Source organism: Melanotaenia boesemani, chromosome 2 (assembly GCF_017639745.1).
Source record: "Melanotaenia boesemani isolate fMelBoe1 chromosome 2, fMelBoe1.pri, whole genome shotgun sequence".
Taxonomy (NCBI): domain Eukaryota; kingdom Metazoa; phylum Chordata; class Actinopteri; order Atheriniformes; family Melanotaeniidae; genus Melanotaenia; species Melanotaenia boesemani.
In genome coordinates this window covers 7,241,987-7,263,440 of record NC_055683.1, presented here as the reverse complement: position 1 = coordinate 7,263,440, position 21,454 = coordinate 7,241,987, and the positions used below count along the sequence as shown (strand labels likewise).

Below are 21,454 nucleotides of genomic sequence, written 5' to 3'. Positions count from 1 at the left end.
TCAGGGTCTCATTGTTGTGGAAGTCCAGAGGAAGTCGACTCTCATCCAGACCGTCCAAGATGAAGACAACCTGGAACTCTTCAAAGCTGCAGATTCCTGCTTCTTTGGTTTCAGTAAAGAAGTGATGAACAAGTTCCACCAAGCTGAACTTTTTCTCTTTCAGCACATTCAGCTCTCTGAAAGTCAGTGGAAATGTCAACTGGATGTCCTGGTGGGCTTTGTCTTCAGCCCAGTCCAGAGTGAACTTCTGTGTTAAGACAGTTTTCCCAATGCCAGCCACTCCCTTTGTCATCACTGTTCTGATTGGTTCATCTCTTCCAGGTGGGAGTTTAAAGATGTCTTCTTGTCTGATGGTTGTTTCTGGTCTGTGTGGTTTCCTGAATGCTGTTTCAATCTGTCTGACCTCATGTTCATCATTGACCTCTGCAGTCCCTCCCTCTGTGATGTAGAGCTCTGTGTAGATCTGGTCCAGAAGAATTTGATTTCCTTCTTCAACAATCCCCTCAAACACACACTGGAACTTCTTCTTCAGGGCAGATTTTAGTTTACGTTGACACTTCTGAAAAACCCCTGAACAACAAAACAGATCAGGATCTTTATTATTAAGAAGTTTAAACTGAAAGAAAAAAAATTAACTATCAAATCATCTGCGGCTGATTATGAAATCGTCTAAAACTCTGGTTAGATGCATGTTTCAGTTACATTTCAGAAAGTAAGAGATTCATTTTATCTAGTAACACACACTAATGCAATGATCTTTCAGCAGGTTTACGACAAAGAATGGAGGATTACAGAATTTAAACATTCAGACGTCCAAGGCTGTCGATCGTGGTTCAGATATAGAATAGATGTAGTTTGATGCTATTAACACCAGTCTGCAGAGTAACGTGTTGCTTTGTTCACCTAAAACACAACAACTATGTCCAATGTCAATGTTTCTGTACCAAATATACATTACAACAGTTGTTAATCTAAGAAATGAAGTGAAAGTGAGAGGAACTTAGTGCCAGGGAGTCCAGTCATTCGTCTTTGTGAGAGAGGAATTATGATGTTTGTTCTCAGTGGTGTTATTAACCTTCCAGCAGCTTCTAGGTTCTGTGCTGCTATTTTAACAGCTTGAATCTGTTCCACATGGACCAGAAACAAGCTTCTGGAAAAGTCCAGAATGTAAAATACACACTTGTGGGAAAAGCATTTTTAATTAAACTACTATAACAGAAGGCATAACAAGTATTACTGTTGTATTATCATACTTTTGTTATCAGGGCAGTTTCTAGGAATTTTGGGACCCCAGAAAGAACATGGTCATGGGCCCCTCTACCCCATTTTTTATGTGTGTGTATTATGATGTTTTTCAGTGTTCTAGATGGTGCCTGATGTAATGAACCCAATTTGTTTTCTTCCTTACAATGTAGTAGTAGTAGTAGTATGTGAATTATGTATTATTAGTTGTCTCATTTCTCAGATCTGCATGCTGTAGTACCCATAACTACTTAAACCACCTTATTTATATCATTGGTGGTGGAACAATGTTATAAAAAGAGTTGCTAAACACCATGTACAGGAGAAAGAGCATAAAGGCTTATTGTTCCTTTATATATTACTTTTGTTAAAATTAAATGTTGTGTTTCATGGACACTGGTGAAGAACTAACCCAGTCTTGGAATACACACAATCTAAATGGGCTTCTCAGTATCATGGCTCTAGGCAGATGCTTTCACTTTGCCATGTATGTGGAGGTCAAGCTCTGTAAAATTACCCCCTGCATAAGATCTATGTCAAGAGCAGTTTAGTTTAAGCAAACACTCATGTAGGAGGGAAAACATAAGAGGGATGTCACCCTTGTAGGGCAATAAGTATTTGGTGTCTTTTATTTTATCTTGCTGTAAAAACTATATGTATATATATATCTATATATAAATATATAGATATATATATATAGATATATATATAAATGAACATTTAACACCTTTTTTTTTGGATTTCGGCTATTCAAGTGTCCCACCAATAACAAACTTTTACAAGACTGGATTTGAACACATCATAATAATAGCATAATTGACCTTTGCCTAATGCTCATAATTACTTAGCAGAACTTGAATGCATCATAATAAAACTTAATGCAGCCGTAACTGAGTAAATGTTTCTGCTGCTGGAGCTCTGACTTCCTGCTGCTGTGGCAGGTTAGTTCAGTTTAACAGTAGACATGTGGATTCAGCATCTCTTCCTCCAGTTTTCATCTATACATAATAATTCAGGTATAGTGCCTGGGTTGTGTGTGGACCCTAATGGGCTGTGGGCCCTTAGAAATCCCGTCCTCTGTCCCTCCTATATGACAATGCTGGTTGTTATACTGCTTCTTAAGTGTCTAATACTACTGTATCATGTCATTTAATATTTACTGCATAAAAACATCTGGGTTATTTGAGGTGTTTATGACATCATTTGTCTTTAATACTATAGTATTTATTTACTTTAAGGGTCCCATATTATACAAAATCCACTTTCTAAAGGTTTTCTGACAGTCATATGTGTCCTCATAGCCTGTGTATGAGGCCCAAAAATTAGAAAATTCTGTCTCTTCTCTCACTTGCTTGCTCCACCTTTTAATGAATGTGTGCTCATATGAATGAGATATTTCCCCTTGTGACCTCATAAGGGGAAAAACCACTCCCATGGGTAGTGGAAAATGCTATTGACTGCCCTTTATCTCAGAGACGTAAACGACCCAAACGTTTGCCTGACAAATCTTTACAGAAACATATGGCCTTACCTTCCAGAGCAGATGGATCAGAGGAAGAAAGCAGCTGGAAGTAGAGTTTGGGATCTATGGTTTTAAGATGTGCTAGCATCCTCTGGCAGGCTTCCTCCCCTTTATTCATCACAGAGTCGATGAGGTCGCGGGCCTTATCTGCTCTAGTTTGGTTCCTCTCAAGGATAGCCTCTCTCTCACTAACATTGAAAACTTTATCTCTTTCCAGGTAATCTAAAAGCTCTTTAAGGTTTACTAAAGACAACCTCTTCACAAACTCAGGCCGAATTTTGGAAGCTGTTCTCTCTGCAGATAAAAAGAGATATGAACATGCGTCATTGGTCATATTTACATGAGAGTTTTATTTCACATTTTATTCAGAGTAAAAATTAAATCCTCATTAAAAATTAAAAGTGTAAAAACGTCATTTTCAGAATAAACATAAACCTAAAGTAAGTGGCTGGTTTATTGAATAAGTCTTCGATCATGTTTACTCTTATTCCAATTGAAATTAATTCCAGTTGTTTTGTGATTGCTTGTTCCCTTGTCCCGTCGCAATGACGCACATATTTCACACATGTTTCACACATATTTCACACATATTCTCTACACTAGCAGATGAATATTCCAGGAAGCCACACCCTAAGCGTTGAACTTGAACCGAGACCATTTCTTTCTCCTCTGGTGACTAAAGTGAAGGAGTATGCTGGTGTCAAGCTGCTGCGTTAAAACTATAAGTACAATCAAAGTGAAAATGGTACTTATTATATCTTCTTCTATGTTGTAGATGAAAAGAAAAGAAGCTGGAACTAGGGTTTGTTTTCTTCCAGTAGACATAAATATGTCACAACTGCCCCCTTCCCAACCCCCAGATGTTAAACAGAATTAAATAAATTACATTACGTTTTCCATGTAAACCTCAATTTACAAATACTACTTCCATGTAAATACGGAAGGAGGATACTTTAATTTAGAAGTATTTAATTCTGAATAACTATCTCAGGATGAACAAACATCATGTAACCATGGCCATTTAGGCTTTGGTCTTCTCAGGAAAAGTTATTCCTTCTAAAACAAAAAAAGTGCCTGAATCAGGACAGTTACAGTGGAGAAAAAAAGTATTTAGTCAGCCACCAATTGTGCAAGTTCTCCCACTTAAAAAGATGTCATTTTTATCATAGGTATACCTATGACAGCCAAATATTAATGAGAAAGAAGGATGAAATGTTCAGGATTTACTAACTAAAAGGTAAAAAGTCAGCAGGATGAATTTAAAGCTGTGAAGCTGCTTCCTTCTAAACACAGAAGGAACAATATGTGATGAATATCAGCATCAGGTGAACAGACAGAAAGCAGGATTAGAATCTCACAGCTTCTAGATGGTGAGGAGAGACAAATATTCACAATATGCACAATAACTTCCATCCATGCACCTTCACTGCTTCATTATCCACATTTTTGGCCTATAAATTCTCTAAACTTTCATTTTTAGCTTGACTGCACCTGCAGCCTCCGCTACCGGGAGTTAAGGGTTAAAGTCTCGTTTCCAGGTGTAACGTCAGGTCTGTAGATGTAAATATAAACATGTGTGGTATCCACAGAAAGTCCAGAATCTCAGCTACCAGCTCAGTAAAACCATTTCTATCACCAACAAACACAGTTAAGACAACAATAATTCAAAGAGCAGCTGCATAAAGTCCGAAAAATACATAAACACAGGGAAGAGAGATTTAAGAAGAGAGCACAATTAACGTGTCAACATGCTCAGCCCTATTTATATATATATATACACACGTTATACAGTCTATGATGGGATCTGTAAACCAATGAGAGAATCTTCAAACAAATCTAAAACCACAAACGTAACTAGAGATGTGATTGGTCAGTTTGAGCTTCATGTGATGCTGGGTCCTACCTGCTGAAGGTTCTGGATCTTTCTGGTTTGAAGCGTCTTCCTTCAGCAGCTGATTCACAGATGTCTCCATCTCTGCTCTGAGAAACATCATGAATAATATCAGAGAGTCACTTGTTAAAGACGCGCTCCTATCTCATTAAAGAGTCACCTCCTAATGATGGTTAATTCTGCATCTATCTTTTCCTACTTCTACTCTGATCTCTCCTGCTAACTAAAGTCTGTTGTTGATTCCTGTCTCATCTCTGTCTGTTTCTTTCTTCTCCTCCTCTAATAGTGTCCTCTGTTGGTCCTTTGATATAAAAAGATTTCTAATTTGTGCCCTCCTTTTCCCGGTCAATGACCCTCTCTGGCCCCCGCATCAAAACTTTTCTAGACCCACCCCTGCACATCTAAGCATAAATTCTTTCTCTCACCTGTCAGCTACATGGGTAGAGAAGAGTCCTGCTCTCATTTATGTTTCACAACCTGTTCATGTGGCTTTATGTGTTTATACAGACTGAACAGAGGGAGCTGTTGAAATATTTTACCCCCATTTAAACACACCTGTCACACAGCAGCACATAAAACACAGAGACGAAATATTTTGTTATTGTGTTCCAACAGGAATTAAATGTAATGTGCTACACTAAGGATCGTCCACGGCGTCATTCTTTAGAGCGTAACATATTTGGAGGCAGCCAGGAGAGAGAGAGAGAGAGAGAGAGAGAGAGAGAGAGAGAGAGAGAGACATTAGAACTATCTGTACCCTCATATATACACAAGAGTTTAACTTTCTTTGATCAGCAGTGAAGTGGAGGAAATTCAACTTCTCCAGGATCAAGTGAGCTCAGCACTCTGGCAGCTGAATCCCTCCTGAGAATCTGCAAGTCCTTCAAGAGTAGGGACTTGGACTCCAGAGAACCTGACAGCGTGCCACAGAGAGCTCATCAGGAAAACCGAATAGGTCCTGGATGAGGTTGAGATCAACCACAGCAATGAAGAAGTAACAAAGATCCTGAATAATGTCTTGATCAAGATAGAGAAGCAAGGAGGACATGAAACAACCAAAGAACTGGACCAAAGGACAAGTCGCCCCGACATGTTGTCTACAGCCGTCTGCAGAAGCAAGAACAGAGAAGAACTGCTCACCACTACAGGATCTTCTCAAGACCCAAGAACCCCTGTGTGTGTGTGTGTGCGCAGTGTGTGTGTATGCAGTGTGTGGGTGTGTATACTAAACATTAAGGGTGAGTTGTTTTGAGTGATGGTGCAAATGCAACCGCGTCCCCTCCAAAGATCAGAGTCAGACCTCTGAGGAAGCAGCCAAAGTGGAGCCCCAGAACGCCACATCACGGACAATCAAACACACCGCCACGTCCTCCATTTTGTCCATCCATACCAACATCCAGATACATTCACCCTACACCAGTGTTCAAAATAGATGCACACACACACACACACACACACACACACACACACACACACACACACACACACACACGCACGCACGCACACACACACACACACACACACACATACTTGTTTTCCTCCCTCACGAGGCCCAAAAGTTTTACACACAATTGTGGGGTCCCCCCTTTCCAGTGGTTGTAGACCTCTCAAAAAAATCAGGCAAGGCTAAAAAAAAATCTCAATTCCAAACATCACTTTAAATCAGCCATTTTCAACACTTTTTTGTCCATGTCCGTTTTGTGGTAACTTCTGGGGTCCATTTCTAACATTAAGCACTTGTGAGGTCCACCTCACACAAGCCAGATTTTCCATCAACTGTGGGGTCCATCTCTAACACTCTGTACTTAAGAGGTCCACCTTGATACACATTTACGTTCCACTTTTAATATCTTAGCAGGGACCACTCTTATTTGACATAGACACTTTTTCATTTATCCTTTTACCTTGTTAAAGAAACCAAGTTTGAATCAGGAATTTGTATTCTAAAGTAAACTACTTTGATCTTGCACCACCAACCACCCAGTTCACACCCTTTTTGGCCCCCAGTGTTACTTTTGTAATAAACACACCAGAAATGACAGAAATTGTACTCAGCCAACACTGTATTTTTGAAGAACATTGGCAAATGATACAGAAGTACATGAACGTGTTTTTCGTTTCAGAACTTTCATCTGCCCCACCCAAAAATCAATCTGTATTGCAGTTAGTTATAAAAAAGAAAAAAAAAGAAAAAAAAAAACAGAACACTTCTTTAGAAAAAACTAATTAAATTTCTGTGTCCAATATCAGAGGGAATAAAGTGTTTTTATAAAAGAAAAAAAAACAACTAAGGTGGTGGAACAAAGCCATTTCTTTTTACGCTTTTTCCAATAATGCTTCTCATAGCATTTTTCTTTTCATCGCCGTTATGCGATTTTTGATGAAAAACTTGACAGCTCTCCAGTCTCTATTTTTTAGGGCTTCAGGTTCTGCACTGATGCACTGTTCACAGTCTTTCTTACCCGGAACTTGATTCATTATAATGAAATTCCTCAAATGCTTTTGTACTGCACCACATTCTTCTGATGTCCAGCTTCTTTTGACAGTGGTTTGTTTACCTGAGGAAAGAAGAACATCACATTACAGAACAGTAATCCTTATTCAGATTTTTTAAATGATTGGACTGATTGCACATGTGTTGCAGAAGTGACTGTCCCAAACATATGCAAAACCAGATTTATCTATATCTCTGAACTAGGTGGTATGTTGATGTGCCCCTCTATTACTTGCATTTTAGTAGACAACAAACTTAAGAGTTTAGCCCAGTGTCTTATCATGTGCCTAATTTAGCGATGGTGCTCAAGAACAGTTAATAAAGAGCAGTTCTGATCAAAGGGGGGAAAAAAAACAAAACATTGATGACCTCTCTGTTGAGTTGCCCTCTTCTGGTTTAGGTTGCTTTCTCTGGGGGTACAGGCTAGCTGGGATGTCGAGCTGACCTCCCCTTCTGACATCGCTGCTTCAGGTATATCAGTATCTGAATACATAAAAGATTAAACAAAAATAGAAATACTTTACTCATCCCACAAGTAAAGACAAACTTTGCTGGCTGTCACAATAGCAAAACAAAGTCAGAAGGGGTATAAATTCTAAAAATAATGTAGGTCTGTTAAAGATGAGAAAAAACAATACAGTTCATTTTATTCACTATCTGGCGTTTGGCACACACTGTGATAGTACCTTCTTGTTGGGATCTCACATGTCCCTCTGCTGTCCCCTTTGCTCCGGGCACACAATCACCTGGCACAGAAAACATTAAGAGGTTGATTGTAGTCAAATGTACTTAACTGCTCTTCATAAATACTGTTCTGAAAAATAAACTGAAATATTTAAGACAAATTTAGATATTTAAGCCTAGTCATCCATATTGTTTCCATACTTCTACAAAAGAGGTTTTGATAATTAAGATGAGTAATGCCATAAAACTTAATAAAGGTTACGTAGTCATTCCATGTAATCCTTGTTGAAACAAAGTTGTTGCTACAGTAACAAAAATATAAGTATTAGAGGTTATATAAATTGAGATTCTTTTATCCCTCAATGAAAAGCTAAGCAAATGTGAATTGAATTACCATTGCTTACCAGGGTTGAAACAAATAAAAAAAATAAAGACAATTTATTTAAAAGGAAAAAAAACGTTAATATGTAGTAGAACAAAATGGATGCTTCCTTGGAAATGTATCGGAATTATTCTCAACATTCATAGTTTAATCCTTAAAGTGGTCAATAAGTAAGGAAACCATGAATCAAAATCCACGTTTTTTTTTCTTTTTTCCCCCAAGTATTCAGAACTAATGAAAAGGTCATTCATCATGTTAAATTGCAAATGAATACAAATCAAAGCATACCTTTCATGTCTTCTTGGGAACATCCATCTGCACCATCAGATTCTATATCTATAGGATAATTGACACAATGAGTTGAAAATAAACTGGTGTGATCATGACTACCAATATAAACTGCAATATACTCACTTTTCCTCATGGCTACATGGCAGTGTTTGTCTTGGTGGCTTATGCTTCACCCATTGCTAACACTAGCGAAGCGCTAAAGGAGCTACATGATATCGCCGTGCTCCTAAATAAGCACCCAGAGGTTTTTACATGGTTGCAGGGATCTTTAATTCACATAGATCTGACAAACCTCCTACACACAGGTCTCACCATATTTCATGTTACCAATACAATTAAACACTTAAGACTGCATACAGAAACAGCATACAGAGCTGTTCCCATGCCCCCACCTTGGCTTCTTTAACCACATCTTCTTTATGTTGACCCCTGACTACCGTCCAAGACGGAAACAGATCAAGCCAGAGCAGAGGACTGTCACCGTGCAGCCCCATGAAGCTGCCTCTGTGCTGCAGGACTACTTCCAGTGCACTGATTGACAGGTTCCTAGAGAGGCTGCCAAGAGGAATTCTCATATTACTGTCCTCAGCTTCATCTCTAAACTCATTGAATTTGTAACCGCTACCAAAACAGTGATCACCTATCTAAACCAAAAATATGGCTGGATGCAAAATTCAGATCTCTGCTGAAAGCCAGGGATGCTGCATTCAGGTCTTTTATCAGTTCTCAGAGCGGCCAGAAACCAGCTGATTAAAGACATCAAGAGGGCTTTGAACTCATGTTTAGAGAATCCCACATGTAAAAGGGCATTTAGTACTCTCCCTGATGTGCTTCTTTGCCAAGTTTAAGTATCCAGTGACCTCTTCCAGCACCGGACTCACTTTGCTTCCAGATCAGTCTATTTTCACAAAGTTCCACTGAAATGGAGAATTGTCCTGCTGCACTGGTTGGCAGCACAGAAGAGATTAATGACAACTGGCGATCATTATCTGTGCTGAAAAGAACTATTTTCTCAAAAGCTGGTTATTGTGCATTACGTTGGTTCGTGATGGTTGCACTCCCCCCCCCCCCCCCCCTACGCAGGGAGACGCATTTGAAGGCGTTTATTCAAGTAAAAGAATCCCACAAGGTAAATGTATTACAAGAATACAACCTGCAGGATGGTGGTGAAGAGGATCACAGAATTTAGGATAACATGACTGACTGCCGTGGAAAATAGGAAGTCACAGTAAGAAATAGTCTGTTTCTGTGGACGTTTGTACCAGCTGTAATGACCTCTGGCTAAGAGATGAAATGACAAATGATGTGGAATTATTTGAGGTTATGGGCCTTTTCAGCGAAATTTGTGAAAACAGACTGTTGCGTCCTCAGCATGAACTCTGAAAAAGTCATTTTTACACCCAGGAGCAATACAGTAGTCCTTCTGTTTTCTCTCCTCCCTTGGTTCACCAGTCTCCATTGTTCACTCTCTCTCACTTTGACACTGACAAGGGGACTAATCAGGACCGAGACACCAACCAACCCTGTGACGTCGCAGCTAACAGTACTGCAAGATGGTGGCGCCCTTGTTTCGACAAATAAAAACGGCAGTATGTTTTTCTTTTATGTTTATATTGGTCACATTTGTTATATTTTTATTGAACGGAATAAGACTCAATCTAGTAAATAATGTTAATTTGGTTGACTGTTTCATTTCCACTTTAATTCTAAAAGTGGTCAATAATTAATGAGAAACCTTGAACTGCCCAAACAATATCTATATGTGCATTTTGTTGTTTTTTTTTTTTTAAATGAAATATCCATAACTACTTAAAAGGTCATTCATCCTGTTAAAATTGTAAATGAATAAATAATAAACACATACCTTCCATGTCCTCTTGGGAACATCCATCTGTACCAACAGTCTCTAAAATGATAATTTACAGAATGAGTTGGAAATCTCAACTGGTATGATCGAGGGTTTATTCAAGTACTACAAAAACAGCAATATTTAGTATGTCGTCAAATATACAGTAAATATTCCCAATTTTGTAACAAGTTATGGTAAACACTATTCTGTTGAAAAGCAGAACTAATAAAATGACAAGCACCAATAATATGACAATTTTAGAGATCTAAAAGAACTTAAGAATTTATTACCGTTTACGTCAAGATGAATTTCATCTAGACTCTTGCCTTTATATTCTCCCAGTCGTCCCTGCTCCATGGCCAGGAGAACTTTACTTATTTTGGCAAGCTGTAGGGTACCTTCTGGAAGCCGATAATGCTTTCTGTGCACTTCAATGTTGTGTCCAAGGAAATCTGCCAGTTGGTCAAGTTCTGTATTCTTGAGATTTAGAACGGTGGACAAAGTAGCAATATGTTTTCTCAGTTTTGTTGATGTGAGGGCTTGGGGATTTTTAATGCCATTACATTCTTTTACAAACTGTCTTAAGCAGTCTGATCCCCTCAGGTAGTAAGCAGAATGTGGAAGCGCAAACAAGTATCCGTTGTCCTTTAACACGCCACATTCTTCTCGTTTTTCAGTTAAGGCATCCAGTGATTGCTTCATGAGCGGAGTGATGAGAACCGGGACTTTTCTTCCTCTTTTTCCAACGATTGTCATCCGTACAAAATGTTGGCAGAGCTTTTGTTCAAGAGCTGTGAGGGCCAAGTTAACGTCCTCATGCGTTTCAGAAGTGTCCTTTGATAAATAGAACGTCAAAGGCATTTTGGACACCTCTCCAGCTCTTCTGCGGTTAAAAAGGATGACTTGTGCCAGGGTAACTTTTGCAAGATCTTTCCAGTTACTGGGTGAAGGCTCTTCTTTCAACATATTAATGTGATGCTGCTGTTTCTCTGACAAGTAGCAATGAAGAATCTGGACATCCTGTGTGAAGGGTAAGACTTGAGGACAGTTCCACTTGGTCTGGTCAAGTTGAGTTAGTGCTTGGCTCGCAATGTCAAATTTCCAACTTTCTTGATATAACTGTGCAAATTCGTCTGCATTTTGTACAGTTTGTTTGTCTTTGATCTTCAGTCCTTCAGATTTAACGAACATGGCCAAGGAATGCAAGCTGTGTCCAACTTTACGGGCAAGAGATGGGCATTGATATCTACCAGTTTCATGGTTGAATCCGGTCAGACGTTTTACAGTAGTGACAACATGACTGTAGTTTTCAGGTTTTATAAGATTCTTGACAGACTTCACAGGTGCAACCTTTTTTGCTTCCAGTAGCAGTCTGCCAAGTTCTCTCAACTTTTGTCGAATGTACTGGTGTTGGCTGATGACCCTCTCATTCTTGCTGAACAACCTGTAACCATACTCAAGAATGCAGGGGTCTTCCTTAATTGCAACTGCAATCTTGTCTTGGTTCATGCAACTCAAGAACCTCCAGTATGCGTCACTGAATCCAGATGGAACAGGTTCAGCAAAAGCACACAAAGCTTGGACTCTTGATTTACCTGGTTTAGACAGCTTGTTTTGAGGCTTGAATTTACAGGTTTGAAAATGTCGCCACATAACTTTCTTCGTGAAGAGTCCATAGCAATATACACAATGTGAAAATATTTGTCCATCGGTCCTTTTATTTGGTTGTTTAAATGGGGTGAGTTTGCCCTGGTGGCTTTCCATAACTTCAATGTTGTGTTCAAAGTTCCCTTTGTTTCTGATATAATCCAACTGTGCTCGCCTTACCTTTGAGTTTTTTGGTAAACTGAAAGCTTTGGCAACATCAACCTTATCCATGTGCTTACGTTGCAAATGTCTTGACATTTTTTGAACAACTTGGTTGCAATACAAACAATGATGTTTCTTGTTATAGCATCTTGAACCATCTTCCTTTTTCAAAACTGGATTTACATAGATGGATGGCTCTTCAAGTGGTGCCATTTCACCTTCATTGGCATCAAGTCTTTGTGTGGAATCCTGACTTGTTTCCAAGCTTTTCCTCCTATCTTCACATTGGCTATGGCTAGAAGTCTTGCTTCTACTCTTAGGAGATTTAATTTTCTTTTGCTTACTTTCCAGAGGACACTCCAAGCTGACATCACTGTCCATGCTTTCCTCCCTGGGATTTGGAATATACTCCTCTCCGCTACTTCCACTGTCGTCTGATCCTATGAGATCGGGCTGAAGCTTTTGAAAACAAAGAAAGAAAGTATTACAACTTGACTATAATTTAAATTGTCTACTGCATCCTGAAATTATATTCACTGGCAAGTATGTTAAGTGAAATTCAGAAAGCTGGAGCTCATTAATGGATTTACAGCTTAATTGTGCAAACTTCAGAGGATTAATGTTTCTACAGTGTTGCGTTTTCAGAGTCAATAACACTTATGCTATGCCTGCCATACAGAATATTGAAACAAAGAATTGTGTAATACCACCAATACTACTTCTACTACTACTACCAGCAATAAAGAATACCAGCTCCAAAGTTCAGGGACAAGTTTTCCAACAAAAAACATTTAAGCACTGAATCAGTCTTATCTTTTTGTATCATTGTTTGGTTTGGGAGCTTAAATCTTTCCAATAAAGAACTGTTTGGGTAGTTTAGTGGAAGCTGCTGGCAGGGCCTTTTGTACATCTTTAAGAATAATGTGAGAAAGGCTGATTCCATATTGAACTGCCTGAACCACGCTCTCCAGAGAGTTTGTCTTTCTACCTTTCAGCTGTCATTTCAGGGCCCCTGTAGGGAGGACAAAGAGACTTAAAGACCCACTCCAATGCTTATTTGGAACTATTTAAAATGTTCTCAGTGGTCTTTGAAGTTTTTGGCCCAGGACTGATTCTGCAGAGAACAAGTAGCTCATTAGTAAATTCGCCTCAGAGTTGTGGACGGAGAGCAGTGCTGCTCAGCAGGGGCTGTCTCCCCATGTCAGAAATTTTTTAGTTTTTTTTCCTGTATCATAATTCCAGAGATTTATAGGAAAACATGGGAAAGACAGGAATAAAAAAGTTTCCACACCAAAATGGGGGTGTGATCTCCAACTTTATTTTTGTCTACAAGAGTGAGAGAGAGAGAGAGAGAGAGAGAGAGAGAGAGAGAGAGAGAGAGAGAGAAAACGCAAAATGAACGCTGAAAAGTTATTTTGTTTCTGTATTCTCCTGATGAGAGAACCGACCAGTAACCTGCACGGACAAGATATATAGTGGGACGAGTTGTTCATTCGTGCTACATTGATAGCCAGTTGACTGAAAAGGGTTGTTTGTGTGTCTTGCTGCTGAGTAAAACTGAGCAAGAAACACAACTTGTAATGTTAGCAAATGTTAACAGACAGACTTGGTTGGATTGTGCATCTTATAGAAAATTAACTTATTGATAAATACAGGATCTCCATTTGATGGTGTCTTGATAGAAGGCACAGCATCCAGCTGTAATTTGGATTTGCTGGTGAAGCCCATTTTTTTCTGCTGCCAGTTGGTAAAGCATCTTCCTGAAGTGTTGACTGCAAACCAACGTGTGGTTTGTTATATTGTGATGACCTAATCCATTGCTCTCTCACAGCAAAGTTTTTCAGTAAATAATGAAAGACAGACAGACAGACAGACAGACAGACAGACAACTTTATTTATCCCCGAAGGGAAATTGCGTTGTTACAGTAGTCCAGTAATAACATAAAAAATCCAAAGTGGAATAAATTAGAGAAAAAAAAATACGAATACAAGAGTGAATTGGCAGATAAAGTGCAGTGGCAAGATGAAGTAATAATGAAAATAGCTATCCGATATTGATATGTAAATATGACTATGTAAATAAAGGAAGTGCAAAGATAATACAGAATGTTGAATGATGTGCAAAGGATACAAATATTATATAATTGTATATCAGAGCGACAACTATAGGTTGCAGTAAGTACAGTGGTTGACTTAGTCCAGTTGTGTGATCGTGTCTCTGGCAGAGGTAGATGAGTTATGGAGTCTTATTGCAGCAGGAAGGAACGATCTCCTGTACCGTTCCTTAGAGCAGCGGGGTTGGATCAGTCTGCTGCTAAAACTGCTCTTTAGCTTGTCCAGTGTGTTATGGAGGGGGTGGGAGGGGTTGTCCCTGATTGCCAGCAGTTTTGCCAGCATTCTCTCCTCCACCACCTCCTCCAGGGTGACAAGTTTAGAGCCGACAGCAGACTCTGCCTTTCTGATCAGTTTCCTCAGTCTGTTGGCGTCCTTTGCCTTGATGCCCGCACCCCAGGACACTGCAGCAAAGAAGATGGCGCTCGCCACCACAGACTGATAAAACATCTGCAGCATCTTATTGCAGACGTGAAAGGACCTGAGCCTCCTTAAGAAGTAAAGCCGGCTCTGCCCCTTCTTGTAAATGGCGTCTGTGTTGGTGGACCAGTCCAGCTTATTGTTAAGTGTGACGCCTAAATATTTGTATGAGTCCACTGAGTCCACATCTGTCCCATTGATGCAGACAGGAGAGGGCAGAGGCTTTTTCCTCCTAAAGTCCACCACCATCTCTCTCGTCTTCGCCACGTTCAGCAGTAGATGGTTCTCCCCACACCACCTCACAAAGCGGTCCACCAGGTCCCTGTACTCCGCCTCCCTCCCCCCCTCCACACATCCCACAATGGCCGTGTCATCAGAGAATTTCTGCAGATGACACGATTCAGTGCAGTACTTAAAGTCTGATGTGTATGTGGTGAAGAGGAAGGGAGACAGCACAGTTCCCTGGGGGGCCCCAATGTTACTGATCAGACGATCAGACACACAGCTCTGTAACCTCACAAACTGCGGTCTGCCCGTCAGATAGTCGTCTACCCAGGCGACGAGGGGAGCACTCACCCACATGTCCAGCAGTTTGGCCTTCAGCAGTCCAGGCTGAATGGTGTTAAAGGCGCTGGAGAAGTCGAAGAACATGATGCGGACTGATGTGTCAGGTCTATCCAGGGAGGAGTAGGCCCTCTGCAGCAAGTAGATGATTGCATCATCAACCCCAACATGGGGCTGATATGCAAACTGGAGGGGGTCTTGTGATTGGCTCACCAGTGGCCTGAGGTGCGCCAGAACCAGTCTCTCCATGACCTTCATGGTGTGAGAGGTCAGTGCTACTGGCCTGTAGTCCTCCAGTGCAGTAGGACATCCTTTTTTGGGCACTGGGACCAGGCACGATGTTTTCCAGAGCACTGGCACTCTCTGAAGGCGTAGGCTCATGTTGAAGAGGTGCTGGAGAACTCCACAGAGCTGACCGGAACATGCTTTCAGCACATAAGGGCTGAGTCCGTCCGGTCCAGCGGCTTTCCTCTGTCTGAGTCTCTCCAGTTCTCTCTTCACCTGGCTGGATGTGATGTGGAGTCCAGACTGGGGGGTAGGGGGTATAGCAGGTTCTGAGGTGGATGTAAGCAGTGGGCTGGGTGGTGGAGGTGACAACAGAGGTGCTAAGAGGTGTCTGCAGCCGGAGGTGGGGAAGAGCTGTGGGGGCTGTGAGGAAGTCCTGGGGGCAGGAGATGAGAACGGGTCCCAGTAGGTGGTGGTGTTGGTGTTGGTGGGGGTGGGGGGAGGTGGGGAGTTGTTGTGTTGAGATTGAGATGCAGAAGAGGGCCTGCCAGTGGAGGGGGGGTTTGAGTTGAACCTATTGAAAAACATGTTCAACTCGTTGGCACGTAGCTTGTCCCCCTCGGCTGCACCCCCACCTCTCCTCTGAAAGCCTGTGATCTCTCTCATCCCCCTCCAGACGTCCCTGATGTTGTTGTCCCCCAGTTTGCGTTCAAGTTTCCTCCTGTAGTTGTCCCTGCTCTCCCTTATGCTGTGTTTTAGTTCCCTTTGTACACGCTTGAGTTCAGCAAGATCCCCCGATCTAAAGGCTCTCTTCTTCTCATTAAGAAGGATCTTCAGGTTGCTGGTAACCCACGGTTTGTTGTTAGGGTAGCAGCGAACCTCTTTTGTGGGGATGGTGTTTTCAATGCAGAACCCAATGTAATCAGAGACACAGTCCGTCAGGCCATCGATGTCCTCACCATGTAGCTCATACAGCGCATCCCAGTCCGTGGCCTCCAGCGCTCCACGCAGTGTTTCCATGGCCGCAGGAGACCATTTCCTCACTGTCCTCACTGTGACTGGGTGCTGTTGAACAACAGGCTTATATGATGGTGAGAGCAGGACTAGGTTGTGGTCTGACCTGCCCAATGGTGGCAGTGCAGTGGAGCTGTATGCATCCTCAACATTTGCATACAGCAGATCCAAAGTCTTATTTTCACAGGTGGTGCATGTAACAAACTGGTGGAAGGTTGGAAGAGTGGATGAGAGAGACACATGGTTAAAATCACCTGTGATGACGATGAAGGCCCCAGGTTGTTTAGTCTGTAGTCCCGCAGTTACAGAGTGGATGACGTCACACGCTGCTTCTGCGTTACCAGACGGTGGAATATAAACAGTTATGGCGATAACACTGGTAAATTCCCTCGGCAAATAATATGGGCGAAGTCCGACGGCGACGAGCTCGATGTCCGGGATGCAGAGCTGCTCTTTAATGGAGACATGACCGGGGTGACACCATCTGTTGTTTACGAACACGGCCAGGCCTCCTCCTTTCTTTTTGCCGGTCGCGGTGGTGTCTCTGTCGGCTCGGACTGTCTGGAAGCCGGGGATGGTGATGTTAGAGTCCGGTATCTGGTCGTACAGCCACGTCTCTGTGAAACACATAATACTGGACTCTCGGTACTCCCTCTATGTCCTGACGAGCGCTTCCAGTTCATCCACTTTATTTGCCAGTGATCTAACGTTACCAGTGATGACTGCAGGGATGTAGGGCTTAAACTTTCTTTTCTTAATCCTCCGTTTAAGCCCCGCTCTGCAGCCTCGCCATCTCCTCTTAAGCTCCTCGGGTATGTAGGGCCTCTCTCCAGCCGAGAGAGCCGGGTGTCCCAGGGCCATCAGCTGGTCGCGCGTGTAAATAATGCCGGTGGAGATGTAGCAGGCATAGCTCCCAGTGATCCGGAGAGATCCAAGTGCAATTAAAAAGAATAGAAATGTGCAATCCGTATGAAAAGCATCTCACTGTTGTGCGTGGTGATGATGCGCAGAACAGTGTAAAAATAAAGAATTAAAACGCACGAAGAACGCAATAAAAAACAATAAACTAACACAACTGCGTGGAACTACTGCAACAGGCTGCCACTAGGACGGCGCCATCTTAACCATAAGCTAATGTGATTAGCTTTTATCTAAACCCGCTAACCTGCACATAACGTGTAATCTGCGATCTCTTTGTCCTCAGTCAGAGTGGACGGAGAGGGCAAGATAGGAGCTTGTAGCCCCGCCCTGTGGGTTTATGATGCGTAAATGAGGGTCTGTCTGAGTTTGCCTTTTTCTGTCCGCCACTGGTTCAGAATAATTTAAATGCAGAAATACTCAGAAAAGCCCATTTTTCACAAGATATGCCCTCTTGCATCAGATAAATGCCACATGGACAACATGAAAAACATGATTTTCACCAGAGTGGGTCTTTAAGGTGTTGTTTTGTCCCTACTGCTGTTCACCTACTAAAATGGTAATAGCCACTAAGGTGACCTAGTTGGTCTTGATTTTTGTTCAAGTCGAGATTATATTTATTTTTCTTTTTTTTTGTTATCGTTACTGGATTGTGAGAATCAATTTTTTGACTAATGCCATTTGTTCTGATTTTACTTTGGATTATTTGTAATGTATGTCTGTTGAGAATGCAAAACCAATTTCCCTCCGGTAACAATAAAAGGATTGAAAGATAAGCAATCTAAAAACTAGTCTAAAAGACTAATATTTTCCTTACATTGCTAAATACCAAAAAATTAACATGATTTATTAGAATCAGTAGAGAAAAGGAAGCTTACAGGATTGAAACATGCTCTTCTTTGCCTTTGTGATACCATTTCAGATTTTGACGTAGAAGGACCCTCTGTGTTGTCATCATTTGAATCATAGAGAGCATCAGAAAAATCTGGCACTCCATCCATCTGAAAAGAGTAATTAGATTGAGGTTTAGTTGTTCCATTCAGCCACATTTTAGATTAGAGGAAAATATAAAAAATATCGAAAAAGATTTGAGGAGAGAGTTAATCCGATTGGCTGGTAAATAATGTTTTAACCCTGCTTTCAGGTGTGAGGCGCATACCAGAATGCTTTTGGTTCTTCTGAGCTTTGGAACGTAGTCATTATTGTCATCACTATCTTCCACTACACTTTCATTTGAATTGTAGGGGGATTGAGGAGAAGGTCGTACACAATGGCTCTGCAAGAAGCATTATGTCAAGCTAAAATTAAATTAAAACTAAAACTTTCTGTGGACTCCTCGTTAAAGCAAATAGGAAACAGATTATATAAAAAAAATACAAAGAAAACACACATCATTAATATCATATTAGAACAGCATTAAAATGTATGAGGGATAAAATGTTTACCATTCTTCTCTTCTTTCGAACAACCTTGTCACAGTATGCCAAAGAATTGAGATTTGTAGAACCGTCTTCCGATTCATCACTTTCTGGATAGTCAACAAGGGAAAGCCCTTGGAAAACCTAAATATAAACACAAAAGTGAAAAAATCCTTACCAGCAAGGCAATTAAAAAAGCACTTTTGTATCTGAAATATTTAACAATCTCAGTAGTGTACAGGTGGATTGATTTTATGATTTTAAACATATTTGTTTTATTGAACCACAATGGATGTTAAAATGAAGAAAGGAACACATGTCTAATTCAAAAACATAACTTTACAGAAAATATCAATTTAAATAGATAATGAACGACAACTTTCCAATTTAATATTGAAATCAGGAAATTTTACAAAGTTTCATGCAGGTTTAGGCTGGGTCACAGCAACTTACAGGTGTATACCGTCCACCATGTTAGAGATACCTTCATAATAATGAAGCAAATCAGGACGTATTCAGCCATCATTGGAATACATTAAGGTTTAGTGATCCCAGTTGCAGCAACTATGATGTAAAATCATTAAGAATTAAATCTAATCGAGAAGAAATATGCATGCAAGTATAAATTAAAATAAAAGTAAGCTGGCCGTCAACTAGAGCAGTTTTTCTCATATTGGGGTACATGTACTCCTTGGGATACCCAGAGACACTACAGGGGGCACATTCTTAGTTAATAGAGCTGAATTCCATTTGTATTATGATGAGGGTTAGTTAGATGGTCAGAATTACAGCACACATGTGGGAATGTACATGCATGAACATTTAAAATAACAGCTTGAGATAGCTCCTGTATGTTGCTGAAAATGTGCATGTCTGACTAAAAGATAACACCTTCCACCTCCATTTGTCTATACACTGCAATACTTATTCACATTTATATGTATTTTATTTAGTTAAAAATTCCTTTAAGCAACCCCCTGCAGTACTCTGCAGAACCATGAGGTTTACAGACCCCCTTGAAGACCTCTGGGTTGACTGTACATAACTAACGACAACTTTCCAATTTAATATTGAAATCAGGACATTTTACAAAGTTTCATGCAGGGTTTAGGCTGGGTCACAGCAACTTACAGGTGTATACCGTCCACCATGTTAGAGATACCTTCATAATAATGAAGCAAATCAGGAAGTATTCAGCCATCATTGTGTAGCACTTGTCTCCTGATATAATAATAATTTACTGTTAATAATGTGAATGATGTATACTGGGAGACTGACTTAACTTTGGGCCCTGTTTGGAAGGTTCTCGACTCAACTGAGAGGTAGAGGTCTTTTGCAATAATTAAGAAACACACCTGAAGCACAAAATGGTTAACAGGTACCTTGTATTACCATGTACAACATAAACATGACAGAAATGAAATGAAAAGTCACTTGTTTACAAGTGTTGAGGTTCACATAAAGGAGATATAGTTAGAAAAAAACTACTTTCCTCATAAGAAATGAGCGATGAGTAATTTTCCCAACCCGAGTGCACTCGTATTTAAGTTCCTTATCCAAATTCTGTAAATACTGGATCCAGATTAGGGCTAATATGATAACAAATCAAACAAACCAGTTCAATAGTTAGAGCCCTATATTCACACAATCAATTAATCACATTCATCACTAGCAGAACAACCAGATAACATTACACTCACATCTGGACAGTTTGAGTCCTTCCACAGCACAGGCAGTGTGGATATCAACTTGGGAAAGACAAAAGGGTGTCTTTTGGGGTCAATAGTCAAGTCAAATAAAATAACAACAAGTCAGTCTTAAGGTGAACGCTGTGCACATGTTGTGAGTTCACGTTATGGTGGGTTCTGGCTGATAGTTTGTGGTGTTCTTATCCTACCACCATAACCTTGAGGAAAGTGAGGATATCCTTGTATGGTGGAGGATGCAAGCAGCTTCTCAAGACCAATCCTTCAACAGGTGCGAGGATCAGGCAGTCTCATCTGGGTTGGCTCGCCATCGATGCTTCAACTCAAACCCAAAAACCTGGCCAATTCGGGAGTTTAACTCTCATGAACGCCGTTCAGAAAGCAGGAACGTTAACAGCTCGATCAGCTCAGCATACCAGCTCACACAAGCAGCGTGTCACCATCGTCTGTCCGTTGTTTCTCAGCAGAGGCTGCTCACAGTCCTACAAGTGCTCTGATTGGGTAAAGCACGGCTGAGCAAGCAGCAAGCTCTGCTCTGATTGGCTGAGGCACATTTTCACTTCAACCCTTTATCACCTGGGTTACAATTGGAATACATTAAGGTTTAGTGATCCCAGTTGCAGCAACTATGATGTAAAATCATTAAGAACTAAATCTAAGCAGAAGGGCCCCACATGGTGACGGATGAGAAATCAGGTGTGTAAGGAAGCCAAAAGTGTTCCAGGGTTTCTGGTTCACGTGGGCCCCATGAAGAACAAGACTGGACACGAGTATGTATGATGTTAGTTTTCTCAACGCCTTCCTATCTCAAGAACATAGAGAAAATGCAGCTAAATAGGTTTTGAACCACATTATTCCATTACCTGCATGCTGGCATTAATGGTGCTTGGATCCTCATTAGGCTGCTCTGTGG

General features: G+C 40.8%; 2 protein-coding genes across 6 annotated transcripts in view; both read right to left on the bottom strand.

Moving 5' to 3' along the window:
* Window positions 1-21,454, bottom strand: part of LOC121654152 (ribonuclease inhibitor-like) — a gene marked incomplete at its 5' end in the record, with an annotated part of 136,450 nt that overhangs the window by 18,195 nt on the left and 96,801 nt on the right. The window lies entirely within an intron of this gene.
* On the bottom strand, window positions 6,541-21,438 carry LOC121653914. Of its 5 annotated transcripts, XM_042007692.1 has the most exons (11): window positions 21,405-21,438; window positions 18,863-18,979; window positions 18,577-18,693; window positions 18,296-18,418; window positions 10,646-12,623; window positions 10,371-10,412; window positions 8,504-8,551; window positions 7,836-7,895; window positions 7,519-7,632; window positions 6,993-7,213; window positions 6,541-6,751 (listed from the first exon to the last, which is right to left on the bottom strand). In XM_042007692.1, exons 1-10 carry the CDS (start codon window positions 21,408-21,410, stop codon window positions 6,996-6,998), a joined length of 2,823 nt encoding a protein of 940 aa, XP_041863626.1. In that variant the 5' UTR covers window positions 21,411-21,438; the 3' UTR covers window positions 6,541-6,751; window positions 6,993-6,995. The 5 variants fall into 5 exon arrangements, with proteins under 5 accessions (XP_041863626.1, XP_041863617.1, XP_041863634.1 ...); XM_042007683.1 differs by lacking the exon at window positions 6,541-6,751 and having other exon boundaries at window positions 6,873-7,213; XM_042007700.1 differs by lacking the exon at window positions 6,541-6,751 and having other exon boundaries at window positions 6,873-7,213; window positions 10,682-12,623.

Bases quoted from the DNA above. Each gene is read 5' to 3' on its own strand.
- LOC121653914 (XM_042007692.1), bottom strand. The intron at 18,694-18,862 runs GTAAACATTTTA...TGCTTCTTGCAG, and splicing joins TTCGAAAGAAGAGAAGAATG to AGCCATTGTGTACGACCTTC. The intron at 12,624-18,295 runs GTAAGCTTCCTT...TGTTTTCAAAAG, and splicing joins GAAGAGCATGTTTCAATCCT to CTTCAGCCCGATCTCATAGG.